A 20,112-nucleotide genomic window follows, 5' to 3' on the forward strand; every position below is an offset into this window, starting at 1 on the left:
CTTTCTCCCTCAATTCCCACTCTTTCTCCCTACAGTATCTCTCTCACGCTGCACACTCTCTTTACAATAGCCACACATTGATCCATTAAGCCGCTGTTCTTACTTCACGCCTCCTGATTTTCTCTGCTAATAACCTTCATCGTGACAAAAATTCCTCCACCTCCTGTTCTTATTAAGCTCCTCCAAAACACTGACCTGAGCACCATTCTTTGGTTAATTTGCATACTTTAATCAGTTTCTCCCACGGCCATTTAATACTTTTTTTTGACCACTGAGTATCCCATTTACCTAACCAAAGAATTAGGGAAATTAGGCCTAGAATGATGAATACAAAGGTGGGGTATAGCTGTTTGTTACATGTCCATCTGTACGAATGTAACATCATGCTAGCATCTCTGTGAGACTACAGTTAGAACTACATGCTCACATTTTCACAATGGCGACAAGCTGATGTTTTGCAGGTATAATGTTTACCATGTGAACCATGCCGCCAGCATGTCACTTTCTTTTAACTGTTTATGAACTGGCTCTTTTCAGTTAACACTTTTCACGCTGGTGCCCATGCAGTCTGACATTCTTTACTACATTTCTAATAATGCACTGGTGTCAGAGAGATTTTCAAGACATGGCAGACAATGTCAGCTGTCAATTGTAACACTAAAATGAATCAATCGGGTATCAACGGAAGTGAAAGGTCATCACAACACATGGCTGTTGTATCTTGGGTGACAGAAAGAGAGAAAACACTACTGACACCAATGACACTAGTATACAGTTCTTACACAGTGTGTGTGTGTGTGTGTGTGTGTGTGTGTGTGTGTGTGTGTGTGTGTGTGTGTGTGTGTGTGTGTGTGTGTGTGTGTGTGTGTGTGTGTGTGTGTGTGTGTGTGTGTGTGTGTGTGTGTGTGTGTGTTTGTCTGACACGTTTGTGCATCGTAGGGAGAAGTTGTAAAGCCTCAGTAAGCACCACAGGCCTATCTGTCTACTACCCCAACTTGAACCTCTCACCACCCAGATTTATTTCTCTCTAGGGTCCACCGAACCTGTCATGTGTATCTCGAGGATTTCACAGCACAGATTAGTGCATGTTAATCAAGTGAGATTACTTTCTCATTCGTGGTGAAAATCAACTTGTCTTATTAATTAATCCACACTTTTGGATGCCTTGATTTGAGGCATTTGAGTGATTGTGTAGTAAATCACTGCCTAATCCCTACATGTTGACTCAGGATATCAGTGATTACACACTGACAGTGATAATAGTTTGTAATACTTTGTAATAGTAGCTTAAATATCTGCATTTTCCATCTGTATATATCCCTCATACAGTTTGTGCGTTTACTGTATAAAATGTAATCCCACAAGCTCTTTGTGTGGAATTTGTCTCCTAAAAGCTGTGAATATTCAATTATTTCATTTTTTTCAATTATATTACCCACTCTGTCAACCACAGATAACTCTCCCATTCACATTCACATGTAGACATTTATTTAATAAGCCATTTGCTGCAAAGACCTGCAATCAATATCTCAGCATCAGCCTGTACTCTATCAGAGCATTTTATGTTCCAGTGAAACATATTCACTGTGGGCCTCACAACAAGGACACTTGCTTTTATGGACAAAAGCTGAACACTGCACGTAGCACTTAGCCCGTGCAATGAAGTGAAACACAATAGGAGGGAGAGTAACCTTGGAATAAATACAGGGAAATGTGGTAAGACAGGCAACTGAATACACTTCTTAGTAAAGTTGCAAGTAGTACTCTTAACTTCTTCTTAAAGGCTCTCTCCACCCACACAGGTGTTTTAAATTACTCTGGCTGATTGGATGGCTTCTCAGGTTGAAGTTGGGTGGAGTTGTGCTTAACTTTATGACCTAATAACAATGATGACAATGACGATGTACCGCTGTATCAAGTGTAGCTAAACTAACAGGATAGTGAGGGAAATGTCAATCACACAATGACGGAGTGCGTTGGGGCCTATGGTTGTTGCTTTACCTTTCTTTTATTGGCCTGAAAGACTGAGGGATTAAACTGGCTTTGACTTTATTATTCCTAAAAGTAGTATCCTCTGATTTTTATCTTGTGGCAAGGCAGAGCCAAACAGATGAAATGTTGACCTTGATCTTAGTTAAAAAATAATTTAATTAATAAAACATATTGACTGTTTTTAGTATCATGTTAAACTGAGCTAGTGTATGAGCTAGTGTATTATACACAAAAGGTTTTAAAACAAAGATGAACACCTACAGAAAAATGGTAATATGTTTATTGCCCCATCAAATATTTACTAATCTAGTTCTGCTTCATCTAGGAAACATAATGAATCAGTCAGTGAGCACTTTAATATAATTCAGACATTTCTGTTATGGATGACACAATTAATTTGTACAGGCTCTTATAAAATACAATAAAGGATCCCCATCTAGGAATAAGGTGGGTGTTTAATGTTTCTAGGCTGCCTTTTGCAATATTAGCATATTGGTATTAATCTATGCATTAGGGTGCGTTGGGAATTAAAAAAACGTTTGATTTAAATGTGTGACATTGATTATGAGATTGCCCCTAGATTGAAATTTGTGTATATTTCATTTAATCCAATTAAAGATAATCATAGATTACATAGTATATTATTTTATTTCTCTTTTGAACTTGTGTTTATTATTAATAATCCAAAACTATTATATTCGTTTCAGTGGCATATTTCTGTAATTTATGTTTTTTATCGACACAATGATTAAATGAAAATCTGTAATTAAAACATTTTTTTTGTAATTGAGAGATCCAACAATGTGGTTTTGTGCTCACTGGAATGTGTAAATGTGTCTTTAGTTTGCTGTGCACTAATGTTCATCAAATTACAGGTATCTTCCCTTTAACACAATCTAATCAACCTTTATCAATGTTATAAAACAATTACTGCACTATTTTATCTCTATAAACATGCAGCAATTTCTAATCTATTATGATTTAATAATCCTCTTATGCTTGTATTATTATTTTGAGCTCCTCCACCACAACTATGTATCTCTACTCTCTCTCGTGTGTGCTGCCCTTTGACTCTGAGACACAGAGTGAGACTTTGACAGCACCATCGAAGCTCATTACACACACACACACACACACACAAACACACACACACACACACACACACACACACACACACACACACACACACACACACACACACACACACACACACACAGAAAAACAACCTCGACTCCCTGTCCCTCTGCTGACCACACTGTGTTCTCATTAAAGCAGGACAAATGAAGAAGAGGGCAGCATCTTTTTTCACGAGTGGACCGGAGGGCTCAGCACCTATCACAGAGCCAGGGAGGCCTGGCATCATACTTTCATTATCAACAGACCACCAGAGGCCCATTCAAGGCTTCGGCCAGTGGATGCGCCTCACTGGCCACACCACATAAAACAGAAACAATAAACAATGGTCATAAACATGTAGAAATATGTTTTATGGTGGGATGAACTTTAGTTTTACTTGAGTAATAATGGAACCAGTATTGCCATTTGATGACCAATACCAAAAATTGATAGATGTTACTGTCTTCCATCTTAATGGGAAATGAAAATAAATGTGTGCTCCTTGAAGAGTTTTATCAAGCGTCTGAACAGCATTTATCTCTGTTTCTTGTAGTCACATGCCGTGGCGGGGAGGTCAAATGTGATAAACACCTCCATAAATTCGATCAACAAAGATGGGAAACACGGATACCCGTGGAAACGATTTTGTTTGTCTGCTGAAGAGCACTGTAAACTTGTAAGTGCTCAGGTTTTACCAACTAACATAAAACCAGCATTTACTGATTTCTTTGGCCATTTAAGAGCAGCAGAAATCAGCTGTAAGCACGAGACTGACATATTATCAATTTTGGGATCTTTGAAGTGGATATTGCGAATTCCACAAGCAACAGTCACTTATTTACCAATCCAACAGATAATAAAAGGTGAATTATCTGTCTCTTTAGCTGCTAAACACTCCACTATGTTCATCAGCTACTAGTAACGTTGTCTGTCTGTTGTTTGGTGCTGGACAGGTAGAGCTTTTTGGCTGCTGTGGCTGGAAACAACGTTAATTAGACGGTGAAAGTGAATTAAAAAGGTAAAGTTGAAGGCCTTAAAACTAAAACAATGAGCTGAAACTTGCTATAAGGCCCATAGAGCTGAGTGGATTGGCACTATGAGCGACCCTTTTTACATTACACATTTGATACATTGTTAATATTAAAATATTGACTATAGTCGCTTTCTTCTATGCTGATTCGTTAAACAAACTACAATGTCCAAATGGATTTGTTAAAAAGTACCATTTTTACTCTGTAAACTCAAATCAAGTTTGGAACTGAGTTTTGACTCAATCTCCCAACTAATAACTTTAAAGGGCCTGTTGAATTAGCTTTTTTAAGGTTAAAAGAGGGAAATCTCTAACTCAGACTAATGTACACAGGTCAAAACTAAATTATTTTAATCATGCAAAGCAAATCAAAGACTGTTGGCAAACTGATATTGTACTGGTGTTACTTCAGTGTACAATATACATACAGATGCTGTATACATGCAACCAAATTTTAAATCAAGGTCTTGTTGAGCAGATGGTACGGGCAGCCCTTGCCATTATCATGCTGCAGAGGCCCTGAGATATAAAGACTTAGAGGTCCCTCAGTACTGATGGATAACAAGAAGGGGAGCAGGCAGAGGAACTAAAACATCTGGCGAGGGGAGAATGGGTAAAGGAGTTGGCACTGTTGTTGGCTATCTGACACCACAGCAGACAGATGGAGGGACCTGGCTCAGTGTGCGAAAAAAAGGAGGACTGAGACACTTTGGTCACGTCAGCAGGTCAGGTGCCTTAATGTCTGAGAGGGTTTCGATACATATGGTTCGGGGGTTCATTCTGAATAAAAAACTTGGTATTTAGGATATTTTAAAAAACAAAATGAGTTGCTTTAGGAGACGATAACCTCTTATACCCTGCCGTGTCCATACCATATGTGCATATTATTGCATATTCATTACTCCCTTATTTTGATTCTGATGACAGAAAAGTTTTACTAATAACTTGCATTAGGTTACCTGATGAAGGTCTCATTATGAAAAGGTTAATCTCAATGCTGTGATTGCAAAGTTCATTAGATAATGTGCAGGACTTTTTTTTTGTTTACCTTGCTTTCTCCTCTGATATGGTCACTGTGCTTTGTTTGGTATTCTGATCACACTTATGAAGGAGGGAGGCACCTACGAACCATACCTACGATCATGTGGTTGCAGACGTCACAGAACGTGGGCTTCTTGAAGATGTGCTCCATGAAGCAGTGTCCCGCCGAGTCTACCTGCAGCGGGTTGCGTGACTGGGAGCGTGACGTGGGTGGAGGTGCGGAGGGGATGGCTGGAGGCACCGGAGGGATAGGGTGGTTGGTGGAGTGCGGCGGGGCCATCCCGATGTTGCAGAGATGGCCCGTGCTGCTGCTCACGTCTGAGAGCAGCTCCGTCTTGTTGTCGCTGCTCGTTCGGAAGAAGTTGTCTGCGCTCTTGCTGCGCATGCTCTTGGTCTTGAAGGACAAGGAGCGCTTGAGTCTCTGCAGCTGAAAAAGAGGGAAAAAAAGTTAGAAGTAAAATGGAGCAATGGAGAAAATTAAAAGGAGAGAGAATGACAGAGGACATAGAAGAATTCAGTGACGTAAATCAATTCCTGTAATAACATAATAAATCACAAACTTAGTCTCTAAAACCTTCCGGCAAATGTCTCAGTGTCTGATGGCCGACAAAAAAACATTGAGAGGAGCAACTTATCACTGCGCAATGAAAAAACCTTTGAGATTCCCCACCTGGAAGCTAATGTGATTTCCTGGTTAGAGCAATGCATCGCATCAACACTATTTCTCGCACACTGTGCTGCCATTTCTGGCTGCAGCCTTTATCAATCTCCTTAGGCTCCTCTTTTAAAGTAATGCTATTCATAACACTCCACACTGACAACCCCTCATTTAACCTCTCAGTGTGTATTTCCTCCTCCGTGAAACCCACTTAATTCTGGGCTCAAACACGCACTAAAGAATCTTTAAGCTACTGTATGTGATTTAATAGTTCTGGTTTCTGGCTGGTGTGTGGCTTCAGGTCTCTGATTGAAGAAATAGATTATGTTTCAAGTGTTTGATGAGATCACAGTACAGGCCTGAATTTATAACTGTGTGGATTTACAGTTTTCTACTGGGTGCAGAAAGGTTGATCCGTCCTCTACTAAGTTTGGTCAAAAGTATTAGCTATGAACACAAAGACACAGTTCATATATGATAACTTATAACTGATTCGGGGTTAAGATACTCACATGATATCCCAAACTCAAACAATACAATACAATTATGTAAAAAAACAAACATACATTGTTAGCTGTTGATGTTGTTCGCTACAACGTCTGAACAATTAGAGCTTATCATTGAAGCTTTGGTATGGTGAAGATCAATCAATTGTACGGGTCAGTCTGGAAAAAAATCAATTTGGACCCTTTTTCTACCATTACCACCCACACACAGTCATGAACAGACAGCACACATATATTATATTGCAACCTCTTGTAGTTCATCACTTGCATGGCTTTTACACACCCTGAAAAGAAAGTTGGTGGTAACACAAACCAATAATGTTAACACAATTAGGTCTTGATAAGTAAATGATATACATAAGAAAGTTTTGTCTGGACATTCTGCATGTGCTGTACTTTAAAAAGGCTGTAATGGTAGAGGATACTATACATCTTTCCGGAAAGGTGGTTTTATGTATCTAAACTTAGAAAACAACTATAATAAATAAAGATCTCTCTAAATACACAAAGTAAGAGAATGTGTGCATGCATTCAGTAGCTCATGCTGTGTTTGATGGCACCAAATCTGTTGGAGCTGAGTTCTATCTTAAGCAGAGAGGGTAAATGGGGCCTGGACTAGGTAATGCAAAAAAAAAAAAATGCCAGTTATGACATAAGATTATATCTGAAATCATTGTTAATAAATACTTTAATGATGCAGCCTCTTAACAAAAAGTGCCCTCTAGAAATATGAGTGACGGTGGATGAAACCTTATGAGGCATTGATGTCACTAAAGTGATCTATATTAAAGAGCAGTAAAAGTTGTAACGCAAACCAACTTTTATCTTTATGTACATGCAGGTATGTTGTTATGTTACACCGGACTTAAATCAGCAGTGCGCTACAGCTTACACAAGAGTGGAGGCTCACCTTGCGCTTCTGATGTTCAGGCCTCACAGTATTCTTAAAGGAGGAATAAAAACACAAACAAAGCTTCACTTGATGGTAGAAAATGTGTTAAGCCTATTGTGGAACTCATACTACTGTCTGTAAGGATGAACAATTCTATAATAAATGTTTTTGTCTTTCTGAGGTGTTCTACTACTATTAAAGTGAGATATTGGAAGGGAGTGTGGTTGTTTGACAGAAACTTTATGTGGAATGTCAGCCAGGATTCTCAAGAAATACATAGTGACCAGATGTGCCAGAGTAAGAGCTTACATGCACAAGCTTTAAAAAACACAATACGAAGAGGAGGGTATCTCTATCATCTTGATGAAAGCTTGAACTTTTTTCTCTGAACTTCACAAACTGTCATTTAGGAAATAATAAAGAAAAAGTACGAGTCTCATCTGTCCTTTATATGCGCTTCGGGACAGGAGAGGAGAGCTGATGTACCCATCGATTAGCATGATGACTTGTCCAATATTTACTGCTAGTTGTAGTAGTCTGGGTGACATGTGACCGACATTGATGGCAAAACGCCTGAGGCAGCAGCTGTGGATCTCTAAAACACAGCGTACTTTCCTACATTAGCCACAAGTGGAAAGTACAATCCCATATTGCCCTTATTTATTAATATACACATAATATTAACACCATATTACTTATTTTACCACTACAGCACACTTTGAACGTGTTTTTAGGCTCATCGAGAGCTTTAAATAGCTGTTTCACCGTCATTGATGTAGCAACAATGAATTTAAATACCATAAATCCCTATTAGTTAAAGGTTGTTGCCTCTTCCCAGGAGAAAAAGACCTACTATATTTATATTAAAGTCATAAAAAGAGTGCCTGTGGGGCTCAATTGTGAGTTTAAACTGATTTATCTAAAGGTTTTTTCTCATATGGTACATTATCATGATGTTATTCTAATGGCATGGAGGTCTGTTGTGCTAATAATGAGTCTGTAGTGACCTTTCATAGCACTTTAAACAGGTTTTTTTCTGTCCTATTTCTACAGCTGATTACTACATTGATGCAAAAGTGACATAGTTTACATGCATGCTTTTTTTCTTTTTGGGAGCTGGTCCCTGTTGAGTCGATTTCCCTGTCATAGTTTGTTTGCCCAGCTCTATTAATAAGAGTTGTTGAGCAGTACGGATCCCACAGTGTATCTGTCTATCCGGGGGATGGTAAATAATAAAGAATAACAGGGTAGACCTACCTTGGTTTCCTGCTGGCTGGCGTTCACCGACGGGGATTTGGGTGTTTCATTCTGGTCCCGTTCGTCCTCTTTGCCCCCACTTTCGTCCTGAATCATGTTGGCCGGTGGGATCATCCTCTCTTTAAAAAAAACAAAAAAAATGTTGCTCTGTAGAGTTTGTTTTCTCCCCAAGGTCTTCACATCTTTTCCATTCCTCTGTAGTCACAGTGACCTGAGGATAAGAGGAGGGGAGGGGGAGAGATCCGAGAAGAACAAGGCTTTGAGGAGGCTGTGGAATAAATGCTTTCAAAATCGAAAGTTGAAAGCCAGTCCAGTGCAGCCTGGAAGTGCAGCCTCTTTCGTTGGTCGTGTCGTCGTGCGTAATGACAAGACATCTCCAAGTCCTCACTGCCTCTGATGGGAGGAGAGCTGTACGACCAGGGGAGGAGAGGATGGGGAAGGAGGAGAAATGTGACACAAGATACTCTCATTTTTAAAACATCCATATGGTCATATTGAATCCCTGCCTATGTTTAACAGGGTAGCCACGTTATTTCATGTGTTTTGTATTTCCAGGGCAATTCCACTTATTTTATGGACATTTGATTTGATTTCGATTTGATTTCATTTATTTATTTCAGACATATCAAAATACAAATCAAACATCGCAAATAACACCAAACAAAATAAAAAACATGACACTACAATAAACAAAAGCGATGTGCCAATTATTTCACTAAAGAAAAAAAATTACATACATTCAATTGATATGTCTGAAAAGGAGTAGGAAGAAGTGTAACACTTATTTAATCCTACCCCTTTTCCACAGTTCAATAATTAATATTTATTTAATTAATATATACTTCCTGTATTCCTCATAATCTCTCTTTATACTATATTTGATATATTATTTCATATATATATTAATATTATTATTTATTTTTTTATATTTTCCTTCTTACTTCTGTCCCTCATCCCTGTACCTTTTGAAAATCCTTGCTTTGAACCTTTTTTTAAACTGGATCATGTTTGGACATTGCTTTAGCTCCTTGTTCATCCCATTCCACAGTTTCACACCCCCAATTGAGATGCATTTCAGGAAGTTAGTTTTTTTTTTTGACATGGACTGAGAGGATGTTCCTAAAAAAAAAAAAAAAAGGTTATGGACAGCAAGGGTTCCCCCCTTTAACTCAAGTATGATCAATTTTAGGCAGAGAAATTAGTTGCATTTAAAAATTAAGTAGCTTTGTTTTGACCGAAATGACACTGAATTGTTAAATGAATGACTCAACATGTTGGGAAATGCTGCTTTTTTTTTTTTTTTGGAGGGACCACCAGTTGTCAGGCAACCGGCTGAGACTGAGGTGTTTTGACATTTTGGAGAATATACTTATTGGCTCTCTTGTCAAAGGTAAGCAAGGTGAGAAGATTGATATACCACTGTAAATTATTAGTAATTTTCTCACCTAGCTTGCTTTCAAAATGAATAAGCCTCCAATATTTTCTAAAATGTCAGATTATTATTTAATTAATAAATACTGGAAGTTGTAGGCTGTGTGGTGAAATTATTTTTTTTCTCAAGGGACTCCTGATTCAGCCAAGGAAACAATGACACACATATATATTAACACATCGATAAGCCATTCTTTAGGGACACAAACACCAATATGACACTTTTGCATTGAAATATGAGGTGCCTCACGGGCCTCAGATTGGATGTGATGCCCGCTGTAGTGATACATCACGCTGCCTCCTGAATGCCCCCCTGTGATGTGATGTCCTTGAAGTTATATTGCGGGAGGAAGGAGGTAGGCGCCAGACTGCAGCCTCCTCACTCTGCAAGAATGCAAACACCAACACAGTCCCAAGAAGTTAGTCTAAATACTCAGCTCAGTTTCTGCTAGAAATCAGAAGGGATTTCCCCCTGAAAAACTCAGCAACATCCCCTGACTTGAGATTTATAGTTTGTATAATCTAAAGAATAATCATTTTAGGTGTTTTGTTAGAACCATTTTGACAGATTACAGTTTACCAAACAACTCTGGCTCTGTTATTTTGACACTCCTCGGCCACTTGTGATATACAAGCTCTCTGCGATTTAGAGCATCATCAAAAAGCATCACTTGAATAACAAGTGTTCAGGGGCTGATGATGCATTTAGCGCGTCAGAGTGAATGAAACAAAGAGATGTATGACACGGTCTGGGTGATGGCGTGTATTTACAGTAAATCAGTGATGGGATTTAAACTAGAGGTTGTTTACCCTGTGCTTAGTTAGTTCAGAAGGCCTGTATTAGGTGTTATTAACCCACAGGATATGATTCAAACCTAGAGAAAGCATGTTAGTAGGATTTTTTGTTTTTTAAAACTACTAATTCAAAGATCAAAAGTGAGCTGTCATTATTACCTGTTGAAAATGTAGTCAAAATTATTCTTACCAGTTAAAATTGTCTGCCTTTAATTTGTCACAGGGTACTTTTTGAGTTTTCTAAAACTGGTGTTGAGGTGAAACTTTAAGACCACAAATGAGCTGAGGTAGTACTCATTCACATGGTAGTCCACCACCTGGAGAGTGCACAAGACGATCCCCCGAGTCAGTCAGAGAGACTACCGGAACATGAGTCAATGTTGCATTTGTGCATGTCTGTCCACATGGTGTGTGTGTGTGTGTGTGTGTGTGTGTGTGTGTGTGTGTGTGTGTGTGTGTGTGTGTGTGTGTGTGTGTGTGTGTGTGTGTGTGTGTGTGTGTGTGTGTGTGTGTGTGTGTGTGTGTGTGTGGTTACTGTGAATCATGTCAGCAAAATTCATACCAGGAAGCCAGAGGAGAGAGCTAAGTGTGAAAAGAGGTGATGACAAACAGAAAGAGAACATTATGATATCCTCTCTCAGCTGCCGGACCATCGTAGTGGAGGGAGGGCATGAAAAGACCAAAGAGGAAGATGGAGCGATGGAGGAGAATAGGACAGAGGATTTGAGCGATAGGGTTTAAATATTCCAAATAGCAATGTCTTTTTAAGGATTGTTTTCTTTCTTACAATAATTATTTATGTTTATAAACAATACTAGACTTTAATACAACGTTTAAAGACACCAGTGTGACCTCTCCATTTGTTCTAACCTTGAGGTACTCCCTCTTGTTTACCAGCCACCTGGTGAGACAGTCTGTAAAAATATATTTGAAATGTTTAGCAGATTATATCAGAAAGTACATTCCATTCCAGCAGACTTTTCCGTTTGGAGGATTGTGGTTAAACTTTCCAGAAACTGCTTAAAGTTTTGTTTTTACAACTTGCACTGGTCGTTTTCATGCATTTCTGAGAAATTCTGTCTCTCAGGGGATATGATGATTAAACATTTAAAAACCTGCAGGTCTGTTTTAAAGTCTGAGTGACACAGAAGTATCAAACCAAACAGACCTTAAGATGACTCGGCCTCTTCATCAATGGAGATGGGTGCAGACTGTGAGGAAGTTGTATATTGTACATAGATTTATTACTCTAAAACTTGTTATTGTTTTCATATTAGCTGAACTTGATTATCAATATCAATAATAATGTTGAAATGTACAGTAACATAAAATAAAACAACAATGTCTATTTTGTGCAGTGTCAGGATCACACCCGGATTTACACGTTTGTGGCAGACTCGTTGATGAGGACGTATATATTAGGATGTGCTGAAATATGTGTGTCTTTGTGTGAATAATGCTCTGCAGTAACTGTTCCTCACCAGCTGTTTGCAGATCGTTTGAACAGTGTTGTAATTGGTAGTTTGAATACCTCACTGCATATGTAATGATTTCACACATAAACGTGTTGCATTGGTTAAAAAACCCAACATGTCTTTTTGGCTAATTTCTGCCTTTGGAAGATTAGAAAGATCTCCAGCTGTCTGGGTTTTTGCTGGTTGGACTTAATCAAACTGGATTCAGAATAAAAAAGATATTAATGTACACTGAATCTAGGCCTTTGTTTTTAAGGTAACAACCTTTTGCTCACTATTCAGAGTGAATGCAGGGTCTAAAAAATACATGCAATTTTATGGATTAAAGTGTTATTTACTTAGATTGGTAGAAAAAAACAATCTTATCAAATAACACTCTTAAGTTTAGTGTTTTAGCATGCTAACATTAGCCAATTCATCTTAAACCCAGAGTTAAGGTTAATGAGGATGTAGTTTTGAAGGTATTTGATCATAAACCGAAGTATTGGACAATTAACAGTTTGGCATTAGAGGAAAAAGTCAGGGGTTCACCAAAGGCATTAGGATTCATCCTTTGGGAATCATGAATGTCTGAATAACATTTCATCACAATCCATCCAAAGGTTGTTGAGATATTTCAGTTAAACCAAAGTGTCACCACCAGCCAATCAAAACGACAGTAGGCCCCTTAAAACAAAGGTGATGCTGACATAATTCTATTATATCAAGTAAATATAAAAACTAAAACCGTTTTCTTCAATCATTCATTATCACTATTGTGGTAAAGTATAAAGGGCATCAGTGGTGGCTACTGCTTTGACTATGAAGCTGTTTATATGTCACAACATATTTTTGGGAAAACAAACAGGAGTGATCAAAGTTTGTGAGGATGATTTGTTTTAAAAGCATAATCGTGTCTGTGAATATGATCTGTACTTACAAAATTCAAGCTATAATTTCATAAGGTTGAACTATGAATAGTGGTACATTTCTGTGTGCTGAACTTTTCCCTGTAGACAAATAAACAACATGCAGGTTAGAAGACGTTACTTCTTCTCGTGAACACCACACAGCCTGATCCATCCAGGCCAATACCGCACATTGTGCCTCATGAGGTTATGAAATCCTCTCTCAAGCTTACTTACATGTGCCAAACATCACATTTTGCATTTTTGTGGTTGGTTCTCAGCTCCTCTGGGAGACTCAAGATGTCAGTCAGCTATTGAAGTGAAGTTTCCTTCTCACACACATGATGATCTCATCAGTTTCAGGTGCCAAGACAATGATGAATCCTACCATCAGCGTTGTCACATTCATGGCAGAAGTAATAGAGCCAACGTATAATGTATTATCATAAATAATGATCCACCCATTTTAATCATTATCGCTCTTCTGTAGATTTAATACAACACAAACTTTTTAAGAACCCCATGGGAAATTGATGAGAAGGTGACTTTCTAGTCTGGGATGTTATCATAATTCTTATTTGTTGGTGGAGCTTCTGTACCATGAAGCTTTCTAATTTAACACTGCAGCAGTTCTATAATTTATACGGTTCATAAGTCACTGCAAAGCATTTCTGTTTGTCAATGGAATGATTCGCAGAGCAAACAGCAAATAGATGAAGCATGATATTGAAAACTTTGATTGTATGTCCTGCAAAGTGATGGATGCATATAAAGAGTAAAACGATATTAGGTGGTGGAGATTGCCCTTTAACGCCTGTCATCAAAAAGTGTACGCCACCAATTATTCTCTGTGTCCTTAGCTCAAAGCAAAACTGGAAATGTTAGCAATTACCAATGACCCAGCCTGACATTATACACACACACACACACACACACACACACACACACACACACACACACACACACACACACACACACACACACACACACACACACACACACGTCCCAGCATGTGTTACAGTAATGGGCAAATGGATTCCCTAAGAACCAAAGCTAATTAGCTCATCTTATCATGAGACAACCTAGGAATAGTCTCTGCAGGGTACACATCAAGTAATGAGAAATAGAAGTATGCTACGTGTGTGTGTGTGTGTGTGTGTGTGTGTGTGTGTGTGTGTGTGTGTGTGTGTGTGTGTGTGTGTGTGTGTGTGTGTGTGTGTGTGTGTGTGTGTGTGTGTGTGTGTGTGTGTGTGTTGAGGTAGAGAGATTTCACTCTAGAGTTAAAAAGTCAAGTTATGGGTATCCAGTGGCCCAACACACCCAAGACCTTTGGTGCCTGCACCTTGCATGACAGCTATAATCTGTTCTGTGTCCTCATCTACTGTCAGATGTCCAATAAAGGCAAAACAGACAAAAAATTCTCATGACTCAGACTTGCTTTTATTTCAAAATGACACCACCTTTAATCAAAACATGTACATTAGTGTTGAATAACTTCAATGATTAGTAAACGTTTGTTAAATCCACTTATTTTTTTATCATCTTCAGATAGAGCCATCTTATCATACTATCTTCTCAAATAAACTCTTGGAAGGAATGTGATTATGGGTATTTCCCAAAATCACCATCATTGAAATGTGTGTTAAAATAGCAGGTTGATATTAACATTTTAAAAATAATGAAATGCTGACTTTTTCTCAGCATGTGTCTACTGATTCATGAATCTTCATAATTTCAAAGATGTAAAACTGTCATGTTAAATACTGTCCATTTCTCTCACTGGACACTGATCTAAGTGAGTGGAGCCATTCATATTGGAGCATCGTTCTTTCATTACTGTATTTGCTCCATATGAAGCACTGCTGACCCCCCTACGAACATCTAACTGGTCTCCAGCTGGTCAGAGCAAATGAGACAGTGGAGGCTAAAAACAGCGCAGAGCAGCAGCTGATCCTCTGCCTTGCTGGGAGCATCATATCTCACTCTGACAGGTTGACCTTATGTCAGAGCTACAAAGGTTTGCTTTTATTACTTTTCTTTTTCGAACATGTGGGATGTTTTAAAATTGTTTCTTTTGATTGGCAATTGTTTGTGGTCGCAACATATTTGGCAAAGCAAACACAAATTCCTTAAATTCCTTAGATGCCTTTACAAGGATTGAAGTTTACTGAGTTATGTGGATAACCAGCTTTATAATCTTATGTTTTTTGTTTTTTTACAATTGATGGCAGTCATTATGTTTGATTACATGAATGTGTGTTTTGGATGTTTTCTAACCAGCAGTCAGAAAGAATACTTCACTGTTAACTACTCGTCTACTCTATAAATACGATTTATAGAACATGTATAGTAAAATGTATGTATTGTTTATGATATTGCTCGAACTAAACTTCTGCCTGTGTTGATTATAATGGGGATAATACGTATTTTAAGTTTTTAAACAATAATGGAGGTCAATGGCACAGATAAATAAACTGCACAGGATCAATTTATTCTTGGTTTTGTGTTTGTTTTTTCAACGGGATTGGCTGACAGAAGAAAAAGATGACATCATATAAACATTTAAATATATCATATGATATATGATATATATAAATATAGAACTATATAAATATGTCATATATTATATGTTTATATATTCACATGATTTAACTTATAAATGTGACATTTTTAAATGTTATATATTTTGTGGTCTCATGATAGTTGTGAAGATGATTGTAGGAAATAGGCTACTATTCATAAAGAATACTGGATCAAAAGCCGTCATCTGACTGTTGTATTTTAACTTAAATTTGATCACTGGCTGCACACTTGCAGTTGATATCAAACCAGCAGTCTTCTCTTCATAGTTTGCCTGAAGTGAGCTGTTTTATTCATAACACGGGCCGCTTCCGCCAAGCAATCTGATTTATTAAAGACGGGATCCAACCGTGCTGTTTATCCCCATAAAACACGGCTTTAGCTTGGCTTTACTGGTTGCTATGCCAAGTCCTGTGGTAACAGAGCTAGTTAGTAACTCTCTGTTTCTTTCCTGTCTTTGATATATATATATATTTACACTCCTCTGGAGATACTTATTATACGCCTAAGGACATTCCTCAGGTGTATTTATGAGTGTTGCCAGTCGGAAGCAATAGGAATGCTATACCCATGACCACAGACCTTGGAGTGAAATGTGCAAATGATGAAGACTTTATCTGTTTTCTATATTCTTGTCTTGCCTTTAATCATATCGTTTTTTCTCATATATTTGTCACCAGTTGTTTCATCTCTGGTTGTAACCATTCAAGCGCCACATTCACGATTTACTTATAATGTTGGAATTTAATGAACCTGGTGGTGCTAAACCAATTACCTGAAATCTATAACGGCTTTTTTTGATTAAGAGTCTTCAGACTCCTGTTGTCTTTGTAGCACTTGTGGTTATTTGAATAATCACAGTTTTATTTGGTAATATTCACAGCTAAAGCACAATAAACTGAAATGTTGCGTTTAAACAGGGATCACAGCAGGCAGGTTAATCTGGCTGTGCAGACATTAGAGATTGCTCGTGGCTCCATAGTTTGTTGGTCATATTTGGGTAAATAACCAAATGGGACAGTTAAGATGTTTCAATGAGCTATTAATTGAAAAAGCTCTGCAGCTTAAAAATAATCAGCCAACAAAAAATATCATAATTTAGCAAAACTGGGCTTGTAATTGTTAATTTAATCACCAGTGTCAGCTGAAAACTGCACTCTTGAAATCCACTATTTGATTTATTTACAGTACTTGGAGAGCATATTGGCCTCAGTCCTTTTGTTTTTTTCTTCAAAAACTGCATAATTTATGAATGGCTGCCACATAGGCCATGATACTGGGTTACCATCTGTGACTCACAAACTGGTCTTATCAATTTCTTATCAAATCTTCTTTGATGATTTTTTTTAAATACTGCCATGAACCTGGGATCGTTTGTTTTCCCTTGATCATTTTCTAGAGGCTATGTGGGGTGTCATTTTACAGGATGACCATTTTCCTGAAGTCGCTTTTGGGATATTTTCCTACTAAGGTAGCCAGTTGCCACCCATGAGGAGCTGGCACTCTGAAACAAGGTCATGATGATAACTTGCTCCAATTAATGGAGTAAAATGATGGATATGAGCACACCTCAGATATCTGGGTGCTGTGCTGTCCTAATACAGATTCCATCAGCCTCATCTGTAATCCCTCGTCAGTTACGCTGTTTCACTTTTGTCTCTTTTTTCCATTTATCACTTCTTCCATCCTACTTGTACATTTCCGAGGCCACCGCTACAGCCAACTTCACACTACACCTTTTTAAAAGGTCATCAGATCGAACTTGCTGTCTTGTAATCAGGAATCTTGAAGTTGTGTGACCCCGCAACAGGGGTCACACGCTACAAGATCTTTTACTGTGAGGAATCCTTAATGAAGCCCCAAAACTATTCTTTTTCATTAAAACAAAAACTGTCTGGGAGTGGAAAATAACAGCTAAAGTTGTGTAGTTTGAACTAGGCATAACAGAATATTTTGACATTTCTGAAAAAGTATTTTATTGCCAATAGTTAGATAAAAGGATTGGTATCACTCTCAGGTTTGTCAGTAAAATGTTAGTCTATAGACTAAAGTTTATTACCTTCAATAAGCATTAAGAGCAGAGACATTGCTCCCGGCCAATTAATAGTCCCACGTAAAACCACTATATGCCAATTTTACACTCAAAACAAGATAAAGTATGATAATTATTTAGCTTAAGAAGTGCTGGTTGGTTGGTTTTGCGACTTTGTTACAGGGCTAGTCTGCGTTTTCCGTGTCCAGTCTTTATGCTATGAGACGTGAGGATATTTCATATCTGATGTTTAAATTACAGATATTCGAATCTTCTTTACAGGAAACATGTTGATCTTAAACACAGCACTGAAAAAGCAGCAACATGTTCACAGTGAGAGGCAGCTCAACGCCTGCACTTAGGTGCCATCAGCAGCTCCACTTATGGACGTAATTTACTTTGCATCACAAAGCAATCATGTTTAGAGGGCAAACCCTCTAATAAGACAGAAACACTACAAGGGTCCAAAAATAACAGGCTGAATTCAATGGAGCTGCAGCCGCTCTTGTGGCGCTGTTCCTGTTGTGAGTCATAAGTGTTAGTTCTGTGTCTTGATGACGCGGGCGGATGCGTGGGTGACACTGGGGGAGGGCTGGGTGGGCGGGGGAGCAGCAGATGCATCGCTTGCGTTACCCCAGACCCTTGTCATCCACTCAGTCTCGGCTTCATTCAGTTGGTTGTTGCTATGATACAACATGGGAGATGACACTCAAACTCAACACGCAGACAAACACACACAAAAGCTGGTTTTCTTTACACAATCTGAGATTTTTTTTCTATTTCTGAAACTATTAGTGAGTCAAACCAGGATATTTAGTTGTGAACACTTAACATATTGCCACAGAGGTTAACATTTACAATGGCCTTTTTTTTTTTATCAAATGAAGAGCATGATGAGTTGTATTTTGGGTGATCAGGGCAGCTCTTGGCTCCCATGTGGATGATGAGGAGGACAGAGTTTGGTAAGCTGTTCTAATCATCATGAAGCTCAGTGCACTCTGCCTCTGGTATTTCCTCTTCCAACGTTGAAGGCCATTCAGTCTATAAAACTTTCATTTCTATGCCAAACAAGTTCATAACCCCACTGAGGAAAATAACTCTAAAGTCTTGTGTTAAATGCATTTGAACCCAGATAGCAAAATGTATTAAGTCAACATTAAGATATAGTTAGAGCGGTTGCTATGTCTTTGAGGCTGAAAAATCAGCAGAGATTAAATATTGAAAAAAGATAAATATTACATAAAGGCAAACGTTTCCAACATTTCATCAATGATGTCTCAATGCACAACACTGCCAACTTTCCCTACAAAATAAAAACCATTTAGGCATGTTTGGACTTATTTATATTAAATAAAGTACGATGATGCATGCAACTTCTTTAATTAATTAATATTTAAGTTAAGTATATTTCAATTTCAATTTAGTTTCAATCAGGCGTCAGTAGAGATTCAAAGCTTTTGCCTAAAAATATTTCACTGACGATTACTTTGTATTTTTATTATCTGTAAATCAACAAACGTTATCTTGGAAAAACATATTTGTGTTTTAAAGATAACACTTTGTTCAGCTGCTTCTCTTTGATGATAAAAACATGTACATGCACTTTCAACTATAACTTTGAATTGGAAATACTAATGCTGTATTTTACGATGTGAACCTTGAATAAAGGCATTTCCTGTCACTCCCAGAAGGGTGTCAATAAATAATGGGCTACCTACAGTGACATGTCTCCTGTAACACCTGCTCTATGAGAGTGATAGAGTGATCTGTGCCCACCAGGTTTCGCCTCAGCTCAGCTGTAGCTCACACTCACCCTCCCTGCCGCAGCCGTGCTCGAAACATTTGTCAGACAGATTAATCAAAACCACAAACCCTAACAATGTTTCTCTCCAAAGTAAAACTTCAAGACACAATTCTCCCTCTATGAAGGGAAACCAAAAAGCAATTCCTTTGATCATATTGTCCCTGAAAGTCACAAATGGGCTTGAAGCCTGGTAGTCTCTGGGCAGCAATAGAAAACATTGAGGACATGGAGGGAAGTTTCGGTTTCTAGTGACAGGTCTCCTGATGAAGAGCTTCCAGCAACATAAGGAGACAATGATAAAAAGCTCTGAGGCTCAGGGAGATGGAGGGGCCACGCTGACCAGTCAGTATGACAGATACTCTACCTGTTTGCGTGTTTGCTGCTTCACTGCCTCTTATCACAGAGAGGGGGACTAGTCTGCAGCAACGACCGGCATTGTGGAGACACTTGAAGAGGCACATCAGCAGGTTTGGGAAAGTTGATGCCATACAAGTCACAAAGTAAGTCAAAAATATAATTTTTCTTAAGTCAAACTAAAGTGATGAAGTCACTAATACACCCAATTGAATTCTGTTTTAAATGTTTAAACACAGCGAGATACAAAAAATGTACAGAA

The 20,112-nt window shown here is 38.3% G+C and overlaps 1 protein-coding gene across 2 annotated transcripts in view; it reads right to left on the reverse strand.

Annotated features, from left to right (window-relative positions):
* stac (SH3 and cysteine rich domain) overlaps positions 1-8,819 on the reverse strand; it is a 28,402-nt gene extending 19,583 nt beyond the window's left edge. Inside the window, exons 1-3 of one of the 2 annotated variants that reach the window (XM_054613660.1) lie at positions 8,493-8,819; positions 7,254-7,286; positions 5,273-5,606 (exon numbers count right to left, since the gene is read on the reverse strand). In XM_054613660.1, coding sequence (XP_054469635.1) covers positions 5,273-5,606; positions 7,254-7,286; positions 8,493-8,606 — 481 coding nt within the window. In that variant the 5' untranslated portion in view covers positions 8,607-8,819. The remainder of the gene's footprint in view (positions 1-5,272; positions 5,607-7,253; positions 7,287-8,492) is intronic. The other variant, XM_054613661.1, reaches the window with a different exon arrangement.
* Positions 8,820-20,112: the final 11,293 nt, after the last annotated feature.

Source organism: Anoplopoma fimbria, chromosome 15, assembly GCF_027596085.1.
Source record: "Anoplopoma fimbria isolate UVic2021 breed Golden Eagle Sablefish chromosome 15, Afim_UVic_2022, whole genome shotgun sequence".
NCBI lineage: Eukaryota > Metazoa > Chordata > Actinopteri > Perciformes > Anoplopomatidae > Anoplopoma > Anoplopoma fimbria.